The 13,085-nt window shown below is 42.6% G+C and overlaps 1 protein-coding gene and 1 pseudogene across 3 annotated transcripts in view; one reads left to right on the forward strand and one right to left on the reverse strand.

The window, feature by feature from the left end:
- Window positions 1-322: 322 nt before the first annotated feature.
- On the reverse strand, window positions 323-2,416 carry LOC121473205 (annotated as a pseudogene).
- The window catches only part of YWHAE (tyrosine 3-monooxygenase/tryptophan 5-monooxygenase activation protein epsilon), a 52,060-nt gene continuing 41,309 nt past the window's right edge, over window positions 2,335-13,085 (forward strand). Inside the window, exon 1 of one of the 3 annotated variants that reach the window (XM_041725365.1) lies at window positions 2,335-2,514. In XM_041725365.1, the coding sequence (XP_041581299.1) occupies window positions 2,451-2,514 (64 nt within the window). In that variant the 5' untranslated portion in view covers window positions 2,335-2,450. The remainder of the gene's footprint in view (window positions 2,515-13,085) is intronic. The other 2 variants (XM_041725363.1, XM_041725366.1) reach the window with 2 other exon arrangements.

Genomic DNA, 13,085 nt, shown 5'->3' on the forward strand with positions numbered 1-13,085 from the left:
CTTGATCCCGGGACTCGAGGATCACTACCTGAGCCCAAGGCAGGCACTAAACCACTGAGCCACCCAGGGATCCCTTAGCCTGATAGTTTAATCTCTTCTTTAATCACAGCTATACCATCTATTTTGTTTAGTTTTTATTTCATAATCATAAATTTAATTTTGCAATCCAGTTAGACTTGGAGAGGAGTAAGGAAAATATGCAATCCATAGAACTGTAGTGAGAGCACAAAGATTATAGGATATTTTAAGCAGATGGGGGTACAGGGGCACTCTCCTGAGCTATAGAAGTAACAGTCTGTAGTAAAAATACAAGTCAAATTTATTAGACTTGTCCATAGTCAGCAATGTTGATCCTCTTGCTGGTCCTGCCATTCCTGGGCCCATAGTTCTTCATGGCTTCCCCGAAATACATGCCCTCTTTCACCTTGCCAAAGACCACATGCTTGGCATCCAACCACTCATTCCTGGCAGTGCAGATGAAAAACTTTGTGTTGGGTCCTCCATTTGCCATGGACAGATGCCAGAATCCGTATGCTTCAGGAAGAAATTCTCATCATCAAATTTCTCCCCATAGATGGAATTGCCACCACTGCAACTTATGACATGTGAAATAACTACCCTGGCACATACAACCCAAATAATCCTGTGAAAGCAGGAATTTTTTTTTTTAAGATTTTATTTATTTATTCATGAGAGACAGAGAGAAAGAGAGAGGCAGAGATACAGGCAGAGGAAGAAGCAGGCTCCATGCAGTGAACCTGATGTAGGACTCGATCCCAGGTCTCCAGGATTACACCCTGGGCTGAAGGCAGTGCTACACGCTGAGCCCCCCCCCGGGCTGCCCAAAACAGGAATCTTTATAACCAAATCCTTTTTCCTTAGTGCTCAGGGCGAGAAAGTTTTCTGCTGTCTTTGGAATTTTGCAAATAATTCAAAGGAGAGGCGGCCCAAGGGCTGAAAGAATGTGGTGGAGTTGACCATGGCTGGGTGGCACAGGTTGTTGCAGGACGGCAGGTCTGCAAGGCCTGCTGTACAATCTTTATTAATCTTTTTAAAGTACATCTATGATGGCATCATCCTCCATGAAAAATCATAAAAACATAACTCCCCTGTGCTCACAGAATAATGTGCAAACTTCCTAGTTTACTATCCAAAGCTCTTCATAATTTGGTTTCAACCTAGTCTTTTTGTTTTTAGTTTGTTTGTTTTAGGCAGGCTACATGGCCAACGTGGGGCTTGAACTCAGGACCTTGGGATCAAGATTTGCATGCTTTACACACTAAGCCAACAAGACACTCCCAATCTACCTTTTAAGAAGGATTTTATTTTGAGAGTGGGAGGGAGAGAGAGAGAGAGAGAGAGAGTGCAAGAGTAAGCATGTGCGAGGTAGGTGGGGGAGGGGAAAGGAGGGGACAGAGAGAGAAGCAGCCTCTCTGCTGGGCAGGGAGCCTGAAGCTGACTGGATCCCAGGACCCTGGGGTCATGACCTGAGCTGTAAGCAGATGCTTAACCTACTGAGCCACCCATGGGCTCCCAATCTCCTTTTAATTCCACATCTATTGCACACCCTACCACATAGTTTATATTCGAATCTGAGCTTCAGTTTTGCAACCAATATTTATTGAGTGAGTACAAGGTGCTGGGAATCCACTAGGAAGCAAAACAGGCCAGTTCTTTCCCAGTCCTGCCTCCTCAAGCTGGATTTAATCTCGGTCCCACTCTTCCACACCCTGCACTGGACAGGAGACTTCTCTAACAACTTCCTTGTTCCTATCCATGATGGGCTTAAGGCCAAAAAAAAAAAAAAAAACCGCGCTAAAAAGAATAAAAAGATGGCAAAATGTGAAGGTGAGTTGAGGTGTGAAAACTGGGAGGCCCCTTTCCCTTACTATTTATAGCAGACCCTCACTCTCTACCCCGAGTGGAAAGGATGTGAAAAAGGCCCAGCACTGGGCTTGGCTGAGAAAACAGGGGCCAGGTAGGAGAGAAGTTGGGTTTCATGAGGAAGGCCTGCCATTACAAAGACCACTACACGTTTCTCTGCCTGCTAGGTGCAGGGGTCGGCCCTCGGTTCACGGACCTGGATCCCTCACTCACTCGCTTCAGGAGCGGTCCAGGCGGGCCCCCCCCACCCCGCCCTCTCTCGGGGCTGCTCTCCTCCCAGGCGTCGCAGTTCCCGCCTCAGCTCCCCAACACCAGCGGAGCCGGTGGAGGAGGAACGTCTAGCTGCTTCCAGCGTCTTCGGGCTCAGAGCTCCCGGATCCGCCCCCCGCGCCAGTTGCCAGGGAGCGGTTGCCATAGAGCTGAGCAGTTGTCCGCGTGCGCAGGCGGAAGTCCCGGATTGAGGCGCCGCCATTTTTGCTGCCCGGACACGGAGCGAGAGGCTGAGAGAGTCGGAGACGCTATCCGCTTCCATCCGTCGCGCAGACCCTGCCGGAGCCGCTGCCGCTATGGATGATCGGGAGGATCTGGTGTACCAGGCGAAGCTGGCCGAGCAGGCTGAGCGATACGACGGTAAGTTGGGGGGGCAACAGGGGGCTGGAATTGTCGGACCCTCTGCCGCCGCCCACAGAGGCCGGGAACAGGAGACAAAATGGCGGCATCGCCTCCGAGCCTGGCCGGGGATGTGGATTCGAGAAGTAGGAGATGGCCTGTGGGCTCCCGGAGCGGTGGCAGGCCCCAGGCCCAGGAATTTGATCCCTTTGGTCTCCTCCGCTGCAGACACTGGCGGGCCAGAAGGCCGAGGCGAAAGGGTGGAGGAGTTGGTTGTAAAATGGCGGCTGGGGGGAGGGCGAGTCCCGGGGCGGGGGAGGGGGAGGAGATGGCGGGTGTTATCTCCCGGCGAGCAATCCCCAGGGGAGCTTCTGGGTCATCTTGGGATGTGGAGAACAATTGGGTGGGGTGATGGGGGAAAGAAACACTCGCCACATGGGGGAGAGTAGCACCAGGAGCTGCAACGCGGACGCCTATCAGGGAAATATGGCGGGTGGGGGCGGTGGCTTTTCCCCGGAGGCCCAGTGTGGGGCGGCGGCTGTGGAGGCTCACAAAGGAGAATCCTTGCGAGCGGAGGGCAGCTTTGGGTTCGTGGTGGAGGGCAGTCTTGGATGAGGGCTGAGGAAGGACCGTGAGAATCACTGCGGTTCATCTTTGAGCAGAGGCCAGCTGAGATGCTGCGATCGGATTTCCTTTCTGTAGGCCGGCACATCTTGAGTTGAGGGTATTCCAGGCTTTATGTTCAACCTCCCCTTCTGGGGAGGTCTAGAAAAATCTCACGATCCCTTTCCTCAGACTTACCCTGGAGAGCTCAAAGTTCCTGTAAGCATTTTCTTGCACCGTTAGTTAGGGGTTCTGGTGGATACAGCTTTGTACAGGAAACATGGAGACCATGGCTTAGTCCCTCAATTGCCCAGGCCTCAGTTTACCAGTTTTTAAAAATGATGACTTTCCTGTTTACACTAGACGCGCCGCTGTGACAAATGGAAAGACCTGTTGGAAAATAAAGTTATTTCAAATAACGTTTAGTAACTGTGTTTTGGTTGACTCCCCGGGCTTGGAATGGGTGTTTATACTTCATTGGGAATCTTAACCTATCCCAAGCAATCGCCCGAGGCTTGGGTTTTTGGATTTTGAACATAAGGCTTCCCAGCAGATCCTATTTTCTTTTTTCTATTTTAAATAAATGGCTTTGTGTACAGATTTGAACAGTTCTTTGTTCATTGGTTCTTTGCCCCTAAAGGTTCTTTAGTCCTTTTTTTCAGAACTTGATCGAAATGTCCATTGTGTCCGTTTAGTCAGTCTCAGGCTGCTGCTTTTTAAAATTGCCCCCCACTCCCTCCATTTTGGGTCTAGGTCCTTGAATTACCCCCATGTCCGTTAGATTGTAGTATTATAAAAACACAAATTCTTATATGTGGCTTCTGTGGTCTTAATGCTGTCTGGGGTGAGACAAGGTTGGAATCAAGTGCCATTGATCTTCAGATTTTTTTCGTAATTACTGTGAAGCCACTTTTTCAAAACGTTAGTAGGGCCCTTGCTTTCCTTGAATGCCAGATTGGTCATGTGAGTAGCCTCAGGGGGAGTCCCAGTACATCCTCATACCTTAGGAATCAGGAATTTGAAAATCAGGAAAAAAGCCCAAGAACTCAAAATGAGGAAAAGTGTAGTGCACTAAATTTCGTTTTGTAAATCCTTAAATGTCTGCAGTATTGAAGGAGATTCTTGTTGGGAGGGGGAGGGAAAAAAGATGGGGAAGTACAGCTCAAGGTCAGATTTGTCCTTAATTCAATGTTTAAAAGTGAAACAGTGTAGGTGTGCTGGTAGTGGAAATATGATTACTTAATCGTACTGGAGGAAGAGCTAAGTTGTGTTCAGGAAAAAGACACTTGTGGGTTGCAGATAGGAAATAGGAAGTTTGGAGCTAGGACTCTTCACCTTGAACATCCTTTGAAGATTAAATGTAGCCTCTCATCACTTATGAAGTCTGTAGTCTAAGAAGTAGTTTTTATAACATTCGTAGCCATATGAAGCAAATCTATCACTTTTTAGTATTCCTGAACCAAATTTACATTCTCATAAAGAGAAGTAGTCACATTTTTTTCAATATAGAGGGGGCAGCATAAAGTACTTTTGGGTTTGTGGGGTAGTTGCTGGTTTTGTCCTTTCATTACCTTTTCCCTGTGATGATTGACTCTGGGGGTAAGGGTAAAGTTTTGATGGTCACTTTTGCTTCATTCTGTATGTGAGTGCCTCAATACTAGAAATGCATCTATTCTGAGTCACTTACTTGAGAGCTGTCCTTTTAAAACACGAGAGCCTCATCTCTAGCTTATTTTGGTAGTCGGTGAAGGGTGGGGACATATTTTGAAATAACTCTTTAATACACGTTAGGAAAAAATGGGTAAATAGTAATTTTTTTAAAAGATGTATTTGTTTTAGAGAGTGGGGAAGAGGGGGTGCCCTCGTGGCTTAGTCAGTTGTCTGCCTTTGGTTAGTTAGGGTCATGATCCTGGGGTTCTGGGATCGAGCCCCATGTTAGGCTCCCTGCTCAGTGGGGAACCTGTTTCTCCCTCTGCTCTCTCTCTCATGCTCTCTGTCTCAAATAAGTGAATAAAATATTAAAAAAAAAAAAATAGAGGGTGTGGTAGAGGCAGGAGAGAGAATCCTAAGCAGACTCCTTGCCCATTTCGGAGCCCTGGGAGCCTGGAGTAGGGCTTGATTTCAGGACCCTGAGATCATAACCTGAGCTGAACCCAAGAGTCCTGCTTAACGGAGTGAGCCGAGCCACCCAGGCACCCCAGCAAATTAACTTTATTTTATTTTATTATTTTTAAGATTTTATTTATTCATGACAGATGCACAGAGAGGCAGAGACACAAGCAGAGGGAGAAGCAGGCCCCATGCAGGGAGCCCCTTGTGGGACTCGATCCCGGGACTCCAGGATCACGTCCTGGGCTGAAGGCAGGCGCTAAACCGCTGAGCCATCCCCGCAAATTAACTTTAAGTAGTGACTTTATTTTTTTAATTTTTAAAAGATTTTATTTATTCATGAGAGAGACGCAGTCAGAGACATAGGCATAGGAAGAAGCAGGCTCCTTGTGGGGAGCTTGATGCAGGATGCGGGACTCGATACCGGATCATGACCTAAGCCAAAGGCAGATGCTCAACCACTGAGCCACCCAGGCGTCTCTAAGTAATGAGGTTTTTTTTTTGTTGTTGTTTAAGATTTTATTTATTCATGAGAGACACACACACACAGAGAGAGAGAGACAGAGAGCGAGCAGGAGAGAAAGGCAGAGACATAGGCAGAGGGAGGAGCAGGCTCCATGCAGGAAGCCTGATGTAGGACTCCATCCGGATCCCCAGACTCGGGATCATACCCTGAGCCAAAGGCAGATGGCTCAACCACTGAGCCACCCAGGCGTCCCTCTAAGTAATGAGTTTAAAACAGGTTGCTATCCTTTGACTGTAGGCCAGTAATAATTTTTATTATTGCTACTTCAGTTAATGGAGTTAACTTTATTGGATATATTTTTTCTGTATCAGATAATGCAATAGGTCGCTTTTAGTCTTCATATTTAAAGCAGATGCTGTTGTGTGTAGAGGTCTTTTTAGTGCTTCAAAAAGATTTTTTTTTGTTTGTTAAGTAAATTACACTACACATGAAGCTTGAACTCACCACCGACTCCAAGATGAAGAGTCACATGCTCCACCAACTGAGCCAGCCAGGGACCTCTACTTCATACTTTTATCCAGTATTGTGCATAGTGGGCAAACTTTCACGTTATTTTGTTGATTTCCCAAACTAAGGAATATAATGAAATCATTGTAATTTGAGATGATGGGAGTACATTCTTATTACTGTGGACATTCCTAGGCATTCTTTGTACCTTTTTTTGTTAAAGATTTTATTTATTTATTTGAGAGAGAGGGAGAGCTCATACACATAGGTGGGGGAGGGGAAGCGGACTCCCTACTGAGCAGGGAGCCTGATACCAGGCTCCATCTTAGGACCCCGCAATCATGACCCCCCAGTGGAAGTCAGACGATGCTTAACAGACTGAGCACCCAGGCACCCCCTTTTCAGTTTCATATGAAAAGGTCTCAATTTGAATTCTACTTTGAGGTAGAACACATAATCTGAGCAAAATTTGGACTAAGTACAAGAAAACACACTGAAAATTTATACAAACAAGCAAGCTTTTGATAATTAGCTAATAGCTTAGTCAAGGGAATATGAAATATTTAAAAATATTTCTTGACTTTCATCTGTTATACTAAGTGAATTTTCAGTCTAGTTTTTTTTTTTGAATTTTCAGTCTAGTAACTTAATGTACCTAATTTTACAGATGAGTTGGCAATACTTTAAGAAGTTGATCTGAAAGCATAATTTTATTTTTTTTTTTTTTTAAAGATTTTATTTATTTATTCATGAGAGACACACACAGAGAGAGGCAGAGACACAGGCAGAGGGAGAAGCAGGCTCCATGCAGGGAGCTTGACGTGGGACTCGATCCCGGGTCTCCAGGAACATATCCCGGGCTGAAGGTGGCGCTAAACCACTGAGCCACCCGGGCTGCCCTGAAAGCATAATTTTAAAAGAAGAAGCCTGTAAGGCTGAATTTGCTTTTTTTTCTTTTTAAATCTTATATTTAAGCATATGTATCTTAAAGTAGTGACAGGAGCAGTGTAATGGTTAAATTTTTAAACTGTTTAATCCCACACTTATATAGAACTTCACGTTTCACAAGCTTTTTTTTTTTTTTTACTTCATGCATCAGTGAACTAGATGATGTTATTTCTTTTTTAGGGTTCAGGAAAGTGAATTTGAGATTTACTGTTTTTTTTTTTTCCCTCTATCATATGACTGGTTGGCTAGTAAATGGCAAAGCCAGAACTTGTCTGCTGACCTTTAGACCAGTACTCTTATTTCTCCTAAGCCACTGACAAAAATCCTATGTGTAACTAAGTAAGGTGGTACCTTGGGGGGAGTGTGTGTGCTTATTTCTTTAGCAGTTACTTCAAATAATATGTCGGTGCTTATGACCTGTATCCATCATAAACATTAGAATATCTTCATGCTTTTATGAAGAAACATTGTGGTTTCAAAAAAAAAATCCCATCTTGAGGCACCTGGTTAGCTCAGTGGGAAGAGCATGTGACTCTTGATCTTGGGATCATGAGTTTGAACCCCACATTGGGTGTAGAGATTACTACAAACAAAAAATCCCATCTGAAGACACAGTGAATGAAATTAGAATGAGGGATTTTAGGTAGTTGCAAAATGTGTGTTTGCTTGCATATGGTTTCCTTGGCTTGTCATGATGTCTGAGCTATGGCTAATGGCCTGCATTTCTGTAAATTGCTTATAACACATTCTTCCTCCACCCCCACTTTTGTACTTTTGTCTTGATGGATGTAGCCTTTTAGTTAATGATGTAGTATAACACTTTTAGGAGGGAGAAAGGTTGGCAATAAATTTGCAAATGTTTCAAATACCAGTTTAGATAGCTGTCAAACAATCCATTAAGAGGTAATGAGGGACAGCAACAAAAAATTATGTCTGTTTCTGAATGATCAGTTAACACTTTGATAACAGTTAAATACTGATGTACCTTAGTTGGCAAATTGGTTTGCCAATGTAATTCTGTGGTTTGAGCTCATTAACTAAATATTCTTGTTAGGTTACATGATAATAACTGGGTGATAATTAAAGGGTCATCATAATTTATCATTCAAATCAGAATGCCTTGAAACAAAGGGGTACCAATTCATAGTGCTGGGACAGTAAACATAAACTAGGATTGTTCTGAGCTGCCAACTTGCATTATGGTTATCATACTTAGACCATTTGTTCTACTCATTTAGATTCATATAAAGGTTTCTATGGTTTTCATTTTTGTTATTTTTTAGATTTTATTCATTCATGAGAGATACACAGAGAGAGGCAGAGACATAGGCAGAGGGAGAAGGAGGCTCCTCACAGGGAGCCCCTGTGGAACTGGATCCTGGGACCTTAGGATCATGCTCTGAGCCGAAGGCAGGTGCTCAACTGCTGAGCCATCCAGGCATCCCAAAAGTTCCTAAGCTTTGTCCATCCCCTCTACCACAGAGGTATCTTAGATTTAAGTCCCCTTCTTTCTGAAATGAAGTTAACATTTGACAGAATATAAGAGAAATCAAAAGCAAAGTGGAAGATTTCCTTCTCCCCTCTCCCCCAGTTGGGAACTGGAAAAGTCAAGGATATGAATAGTTGCTGAAAATAGAGCTTGCTGGCATACCAACTAGTCAACCTGACTGATAGTATGGTGTCAGAGCCAAGTATGTTGGTTTTATGTATGTCTACCTTGAGCTAGATCAGTGTTTAAAAATACTTAGGTATTAGTGGCAGTGTCTATCCTTAAGCTCAGAACTTTTCTCCCAAATACATTTTTATAGTCCATCCATACATGACTATTCTGTTTAGAACACTGAATTTTGTTTGATTTAGAAAACATGGCTATGATCCTGGTTTATCTTGTTTGAAATTTAATCTTGAATTTATTGCCATTCTTCCAGTGATCTAGCACGATGGCTGGGCAGATCTGTCATAGGTAGGCTTGATTTGTGATCAGGTCAAGATTTTATCCAGCTAAAGCAGTATGAAATATGTTTAACTTTTTTCTTTGTATATAAAATTTGGAGGAGACACTTTGTACTAAGGGTTATGACTATTTCATACTTTGACAGATGCAGTATAGTGCAAAGGCTTCGGAATCATCTGGATTCCTTGCCTAATAATGGCATTTAATGATACCTATCTTGTCTGCTTATTTACAGGGTTATGAAATTACAGGCTGTAGTAAAGGGCAGAGTATAATATTTGTCAGGTAGTATTATTTATTGTGAAAAATTCCTGTTTTCCAGTGTGAAAGATGAAGTAAATGTTTTTGCCGCTGATATACTATGTCATACTAAATACGAACTACCTTTGGGACGCCTGGGTGGCTCAGTGGTCGAGATCTGCCTTCAGCCCAGGGCATGATCCTAGAGTCCTGGGGTCCAGTCCCACATTGAGCTTCCTGCATGGAGCCTGCTTCTCCTTCTGCCTATGTCTCTGCCTCTCTCTCTGTGTCTCTCATGAATAAATAAGTAAAATATTTTTAAAAAATTAATTTTCAAAATCCTTAATTGTAACTTAAATCTGAAAATTTGCATATCCTGAAAGTGAAGGTGGCTAAGTAATTCCCAAGCAGTATAATCTATAATTTGGCCATGTTGAGCTGGTGTGTAGTTCTTTTGTTTGTGTGTAGTTCTTTTGATAGTAATTTCAGGTTAATATCAGGAGAATATTCCTGTCTCCCTGGCAAATATAACTTGTATATGGATTTGGAATGAAAGGTTCCATAGAATAATAAAAATAAAGTAATTTAGAGTTAAAATATTTTTGTTAAAGTAGTCTCAGGTTACTGACTAGGAACATAATGATACTACATATAACGAATTTTGTGAAATGTGATTTTAAAAGCTTAGTGTAAGTCTTGGGCAGTGAATGGATTCTGATTAATAGAAAGCTACCAATTAGTACGACAATCCTTAGTGGTTAGTCATTTGAGGTTCTTGTAGGACCTTGGAATGATTATTGTGAACACCTTTTTGTTGTAGAAATGTGCTACTTAAGAATTTGTGTGATTGATTTTTTTTTGTGTGTGTGTGTGTGTGATTGATTTTTAAAAAGATTTTATTAACTAGAATGAGCAGGGGAAGGGCCAGAGGGACAAGCAGATCCCCCACCCCTTAGGCAAGGAGCCCAATGAAGGGCTTGATCCCAGGACCCAGAGATGACCTAAACTGAAGTCAGACACTCAACTGACTGAGCCACCCAGGGGCCCCTTAGTTGATTTTTTTTTTTAATCGTAATAGGTTGGATTGTAAATTGAGTAATAAAACTTTTTATAAAAGTATTACCATGAAAATTTCAAAACATTGTGGACTCTTTTTTTCATTGTGCACTCTTTACTAAAAAAATATCACTTGATGGTTAAAATCCTGTTTATAGATTTTCCAAAAGGAATTCATTAATGAAGTCTTTTTCTGTGCAGTATAGACTTCTTTCTCACAACTTTAAAACTGCTTAAATTTTGATGATTTCTAGTCTGTTCAGACTTAAGTCAGATTAATAAATCTGAATAAGTAGTACAACTTTTCTCTTAAACTGTATCAGTATAAGGATTATTTCTTAATTCAGGGAGCCCGCCAGGGAGCCTGATGCAGGACTGGGATCTCATCCTGAGCCAAAGGCAGATGCTCAGCCACCTAGCACGCAGGTGTCCCTCTTTGTACTCTTTTTTTTTTTTTTTTTTGTATACTCTTTGATTCTACCATAGCTAAACATATTTGGCTTCTTGAGGGAGTATCCTCTTAAATTCTAAGGAAAAATCTTCTGTTTTTATAGAGTAAGAGGGAATTCCCCACCTCCTCCAATTTTGAGACTGATGGGAGAGAGGTACTTTATTATTATTTTTTTAATTTTTATTGGAGTTCAATTTGCCAACATTTAGCATAACACCCAGTGCTCATCCCGCCATTGCCCCCTCAGTGCCCATCACCCAGTCACCCCAACCCTCCGCCCACCTCCCTTTCCACTTAACCCCTTGTTCGTTTCCCAGAGTTAGGTGTCTGAGAGGTACTTTATTGTAGTCAAAATGGTAGACTCTACGTAGAAGGTTGTCTTGTTTTCTACCTAACAGCTTAATTGGTAAGGTTTTAATTCTTTAGAAGAATGCTTGAACTTTTTCTCGTTTCTAGGCAAGATAGTTAATTTACAGTGAGAAGTACTTCTGTTTACCAGAAGGAAAAATTGTATTTGCTTGAATGTGAAAGATTGTTTTGAAAAGCCTCAGTATTCAGAGCATTAAAAGTAAGTCCCAGGGATGCCTGGGTGGCTCAGTGGTTGAGTGTCTGCCTTTGCCTCAGGGCTGTGATCCTTAAGTACCGGGATCGAGTCCCACTTCGGGTTCCTTGCATGGAGTTTGCTTTTCCATCCTCTGTCTATGTCTCTGCCTCTCTCTGTGTCTCCCATGAATAAATAAAAATCTTTAAAAGAAAGGAAATTTGACAAATCGGTGTATTATAAAAACAAGCTCCAAAGGCATTTGACAAATGCAAATTGAAATTAACTATGTACCAGGCACTACCAAGACATTTGGGAGAGTCCCTTCAAGGAGCTTATATTGTGGTAAATGTATAAATACTTTTAGAATTATTCTTCTGTTAGTATATGTAATTGTTAACTTGGATTAGTAACAACAGTGGTGTTGCACATAAGGCACTAAACTTGGGCAGCCAGGGTGGCTCAGCGGTTTAGCGCCCCCTTCAGCCCAGGTCCTGATCCTGGAGACCCGGGATCGAGTCCCATGTCGGGCTCCCTGCATGGAGCCTGCTTCTCCCTCTGCCTGTCTCTGTCTCTCATGAACAAATAAATAAGATCTTTAAAAAAAAAAAAAAATAAGGCACCCTACTTGATGCTGGTCCTTGCCCTAAATCAAAGACTGTAGAAAACTACAAGTGTTTTTTTTGTTTTTTTGTTTTTTTAAAGATTTTATTTATTTAATCATGAGAGAGACAGAGAGAGAGGTGGAGAAGCAGGCTCTACTGGGCCCCGGGGCTAAACCGCTGAGCCACCTGGGCTTCCCCCCCTTTTTTTTTTCTTTCCTTATGTGGGCTCCACCAAGCCCAGCATGGAGTCCAACATGGGGCTTGAACTCACAATCCTGAGATCAAGACCTGAGCTGAGATTAAGAGTCACATGCTTAACTGACTAAGCTACCCAGGTGTCCTTTATATGTGCTTGCGGTATTGACTACTAATTGTCAAGGGTGCTAACAAATCGAAAAGCTTTACAAATTTTTCATTGACTCTGTAATTATAAAACTCTATAATAATACCATTTACTATTAACAATTATGCCAGAAATTTACCATTCCTCTCAATCCTCAAAACAAAACAAAAAAACACCCTGCAAAGTATATATAACAGCCATTTTATAGGTAAGGATTAAGAACTTCAGGAGAGGGATCCCTGGGTGGCGCAGCGGTTTGGCGCCTGCCTTTGGCCCAGGGCGCGATCCTGGAGACCCGGGATCGAATCCCACATCGGGCTCCCGGTGCATGGAGCCTGCTTCTCCCTCCGCCTGTGTCTCTGCCTCTCTCTCTCTCTCTGTGACTATCATAAATAAATAAAAAAAAAAAAAATTAAAAAAAAAAAAAAAAAAGAACTTCAGGAGAGGTGTGGGTAATCGGTAACGTCATTGAGATCTCTCATTCCCGGCTGGTAAGACTTCCATACTTGTATGTAAACATTAGTCTAAACTGCTTAAAGCTCTATTTCTGTTCCTTAGATTTTAACTTTAAACTTAAAAGTTGCTTTGAACAGCTTTTTGATTTCTGTTTAGCATTTTCTTTCATATGAAGGAGACAGAAGGGTATGTAGTTTGAGTATATTTTCCGGTGGAGAGGCAACAAGAGATGGTAGAATAAACACTGGACCAGAAGTCATTAAATTTAGGGGGAAGTCTGTCATGTCCAGATTTTATCTCAGTTACTCTCCCT

Source organism: Vulpes lagopus, chromosome 12, assembly GCF_018345385.1.
Source record: "Vulpes lagopus strain Blue_001 chromosome 12, ASM1834538v1, whole genome shotgun sequence".
NCBI lineage: Eukaryota > Metazoa > Chordata > Mammalia > Carnivora > Canidae > Vulpes > Vulpes lagopus.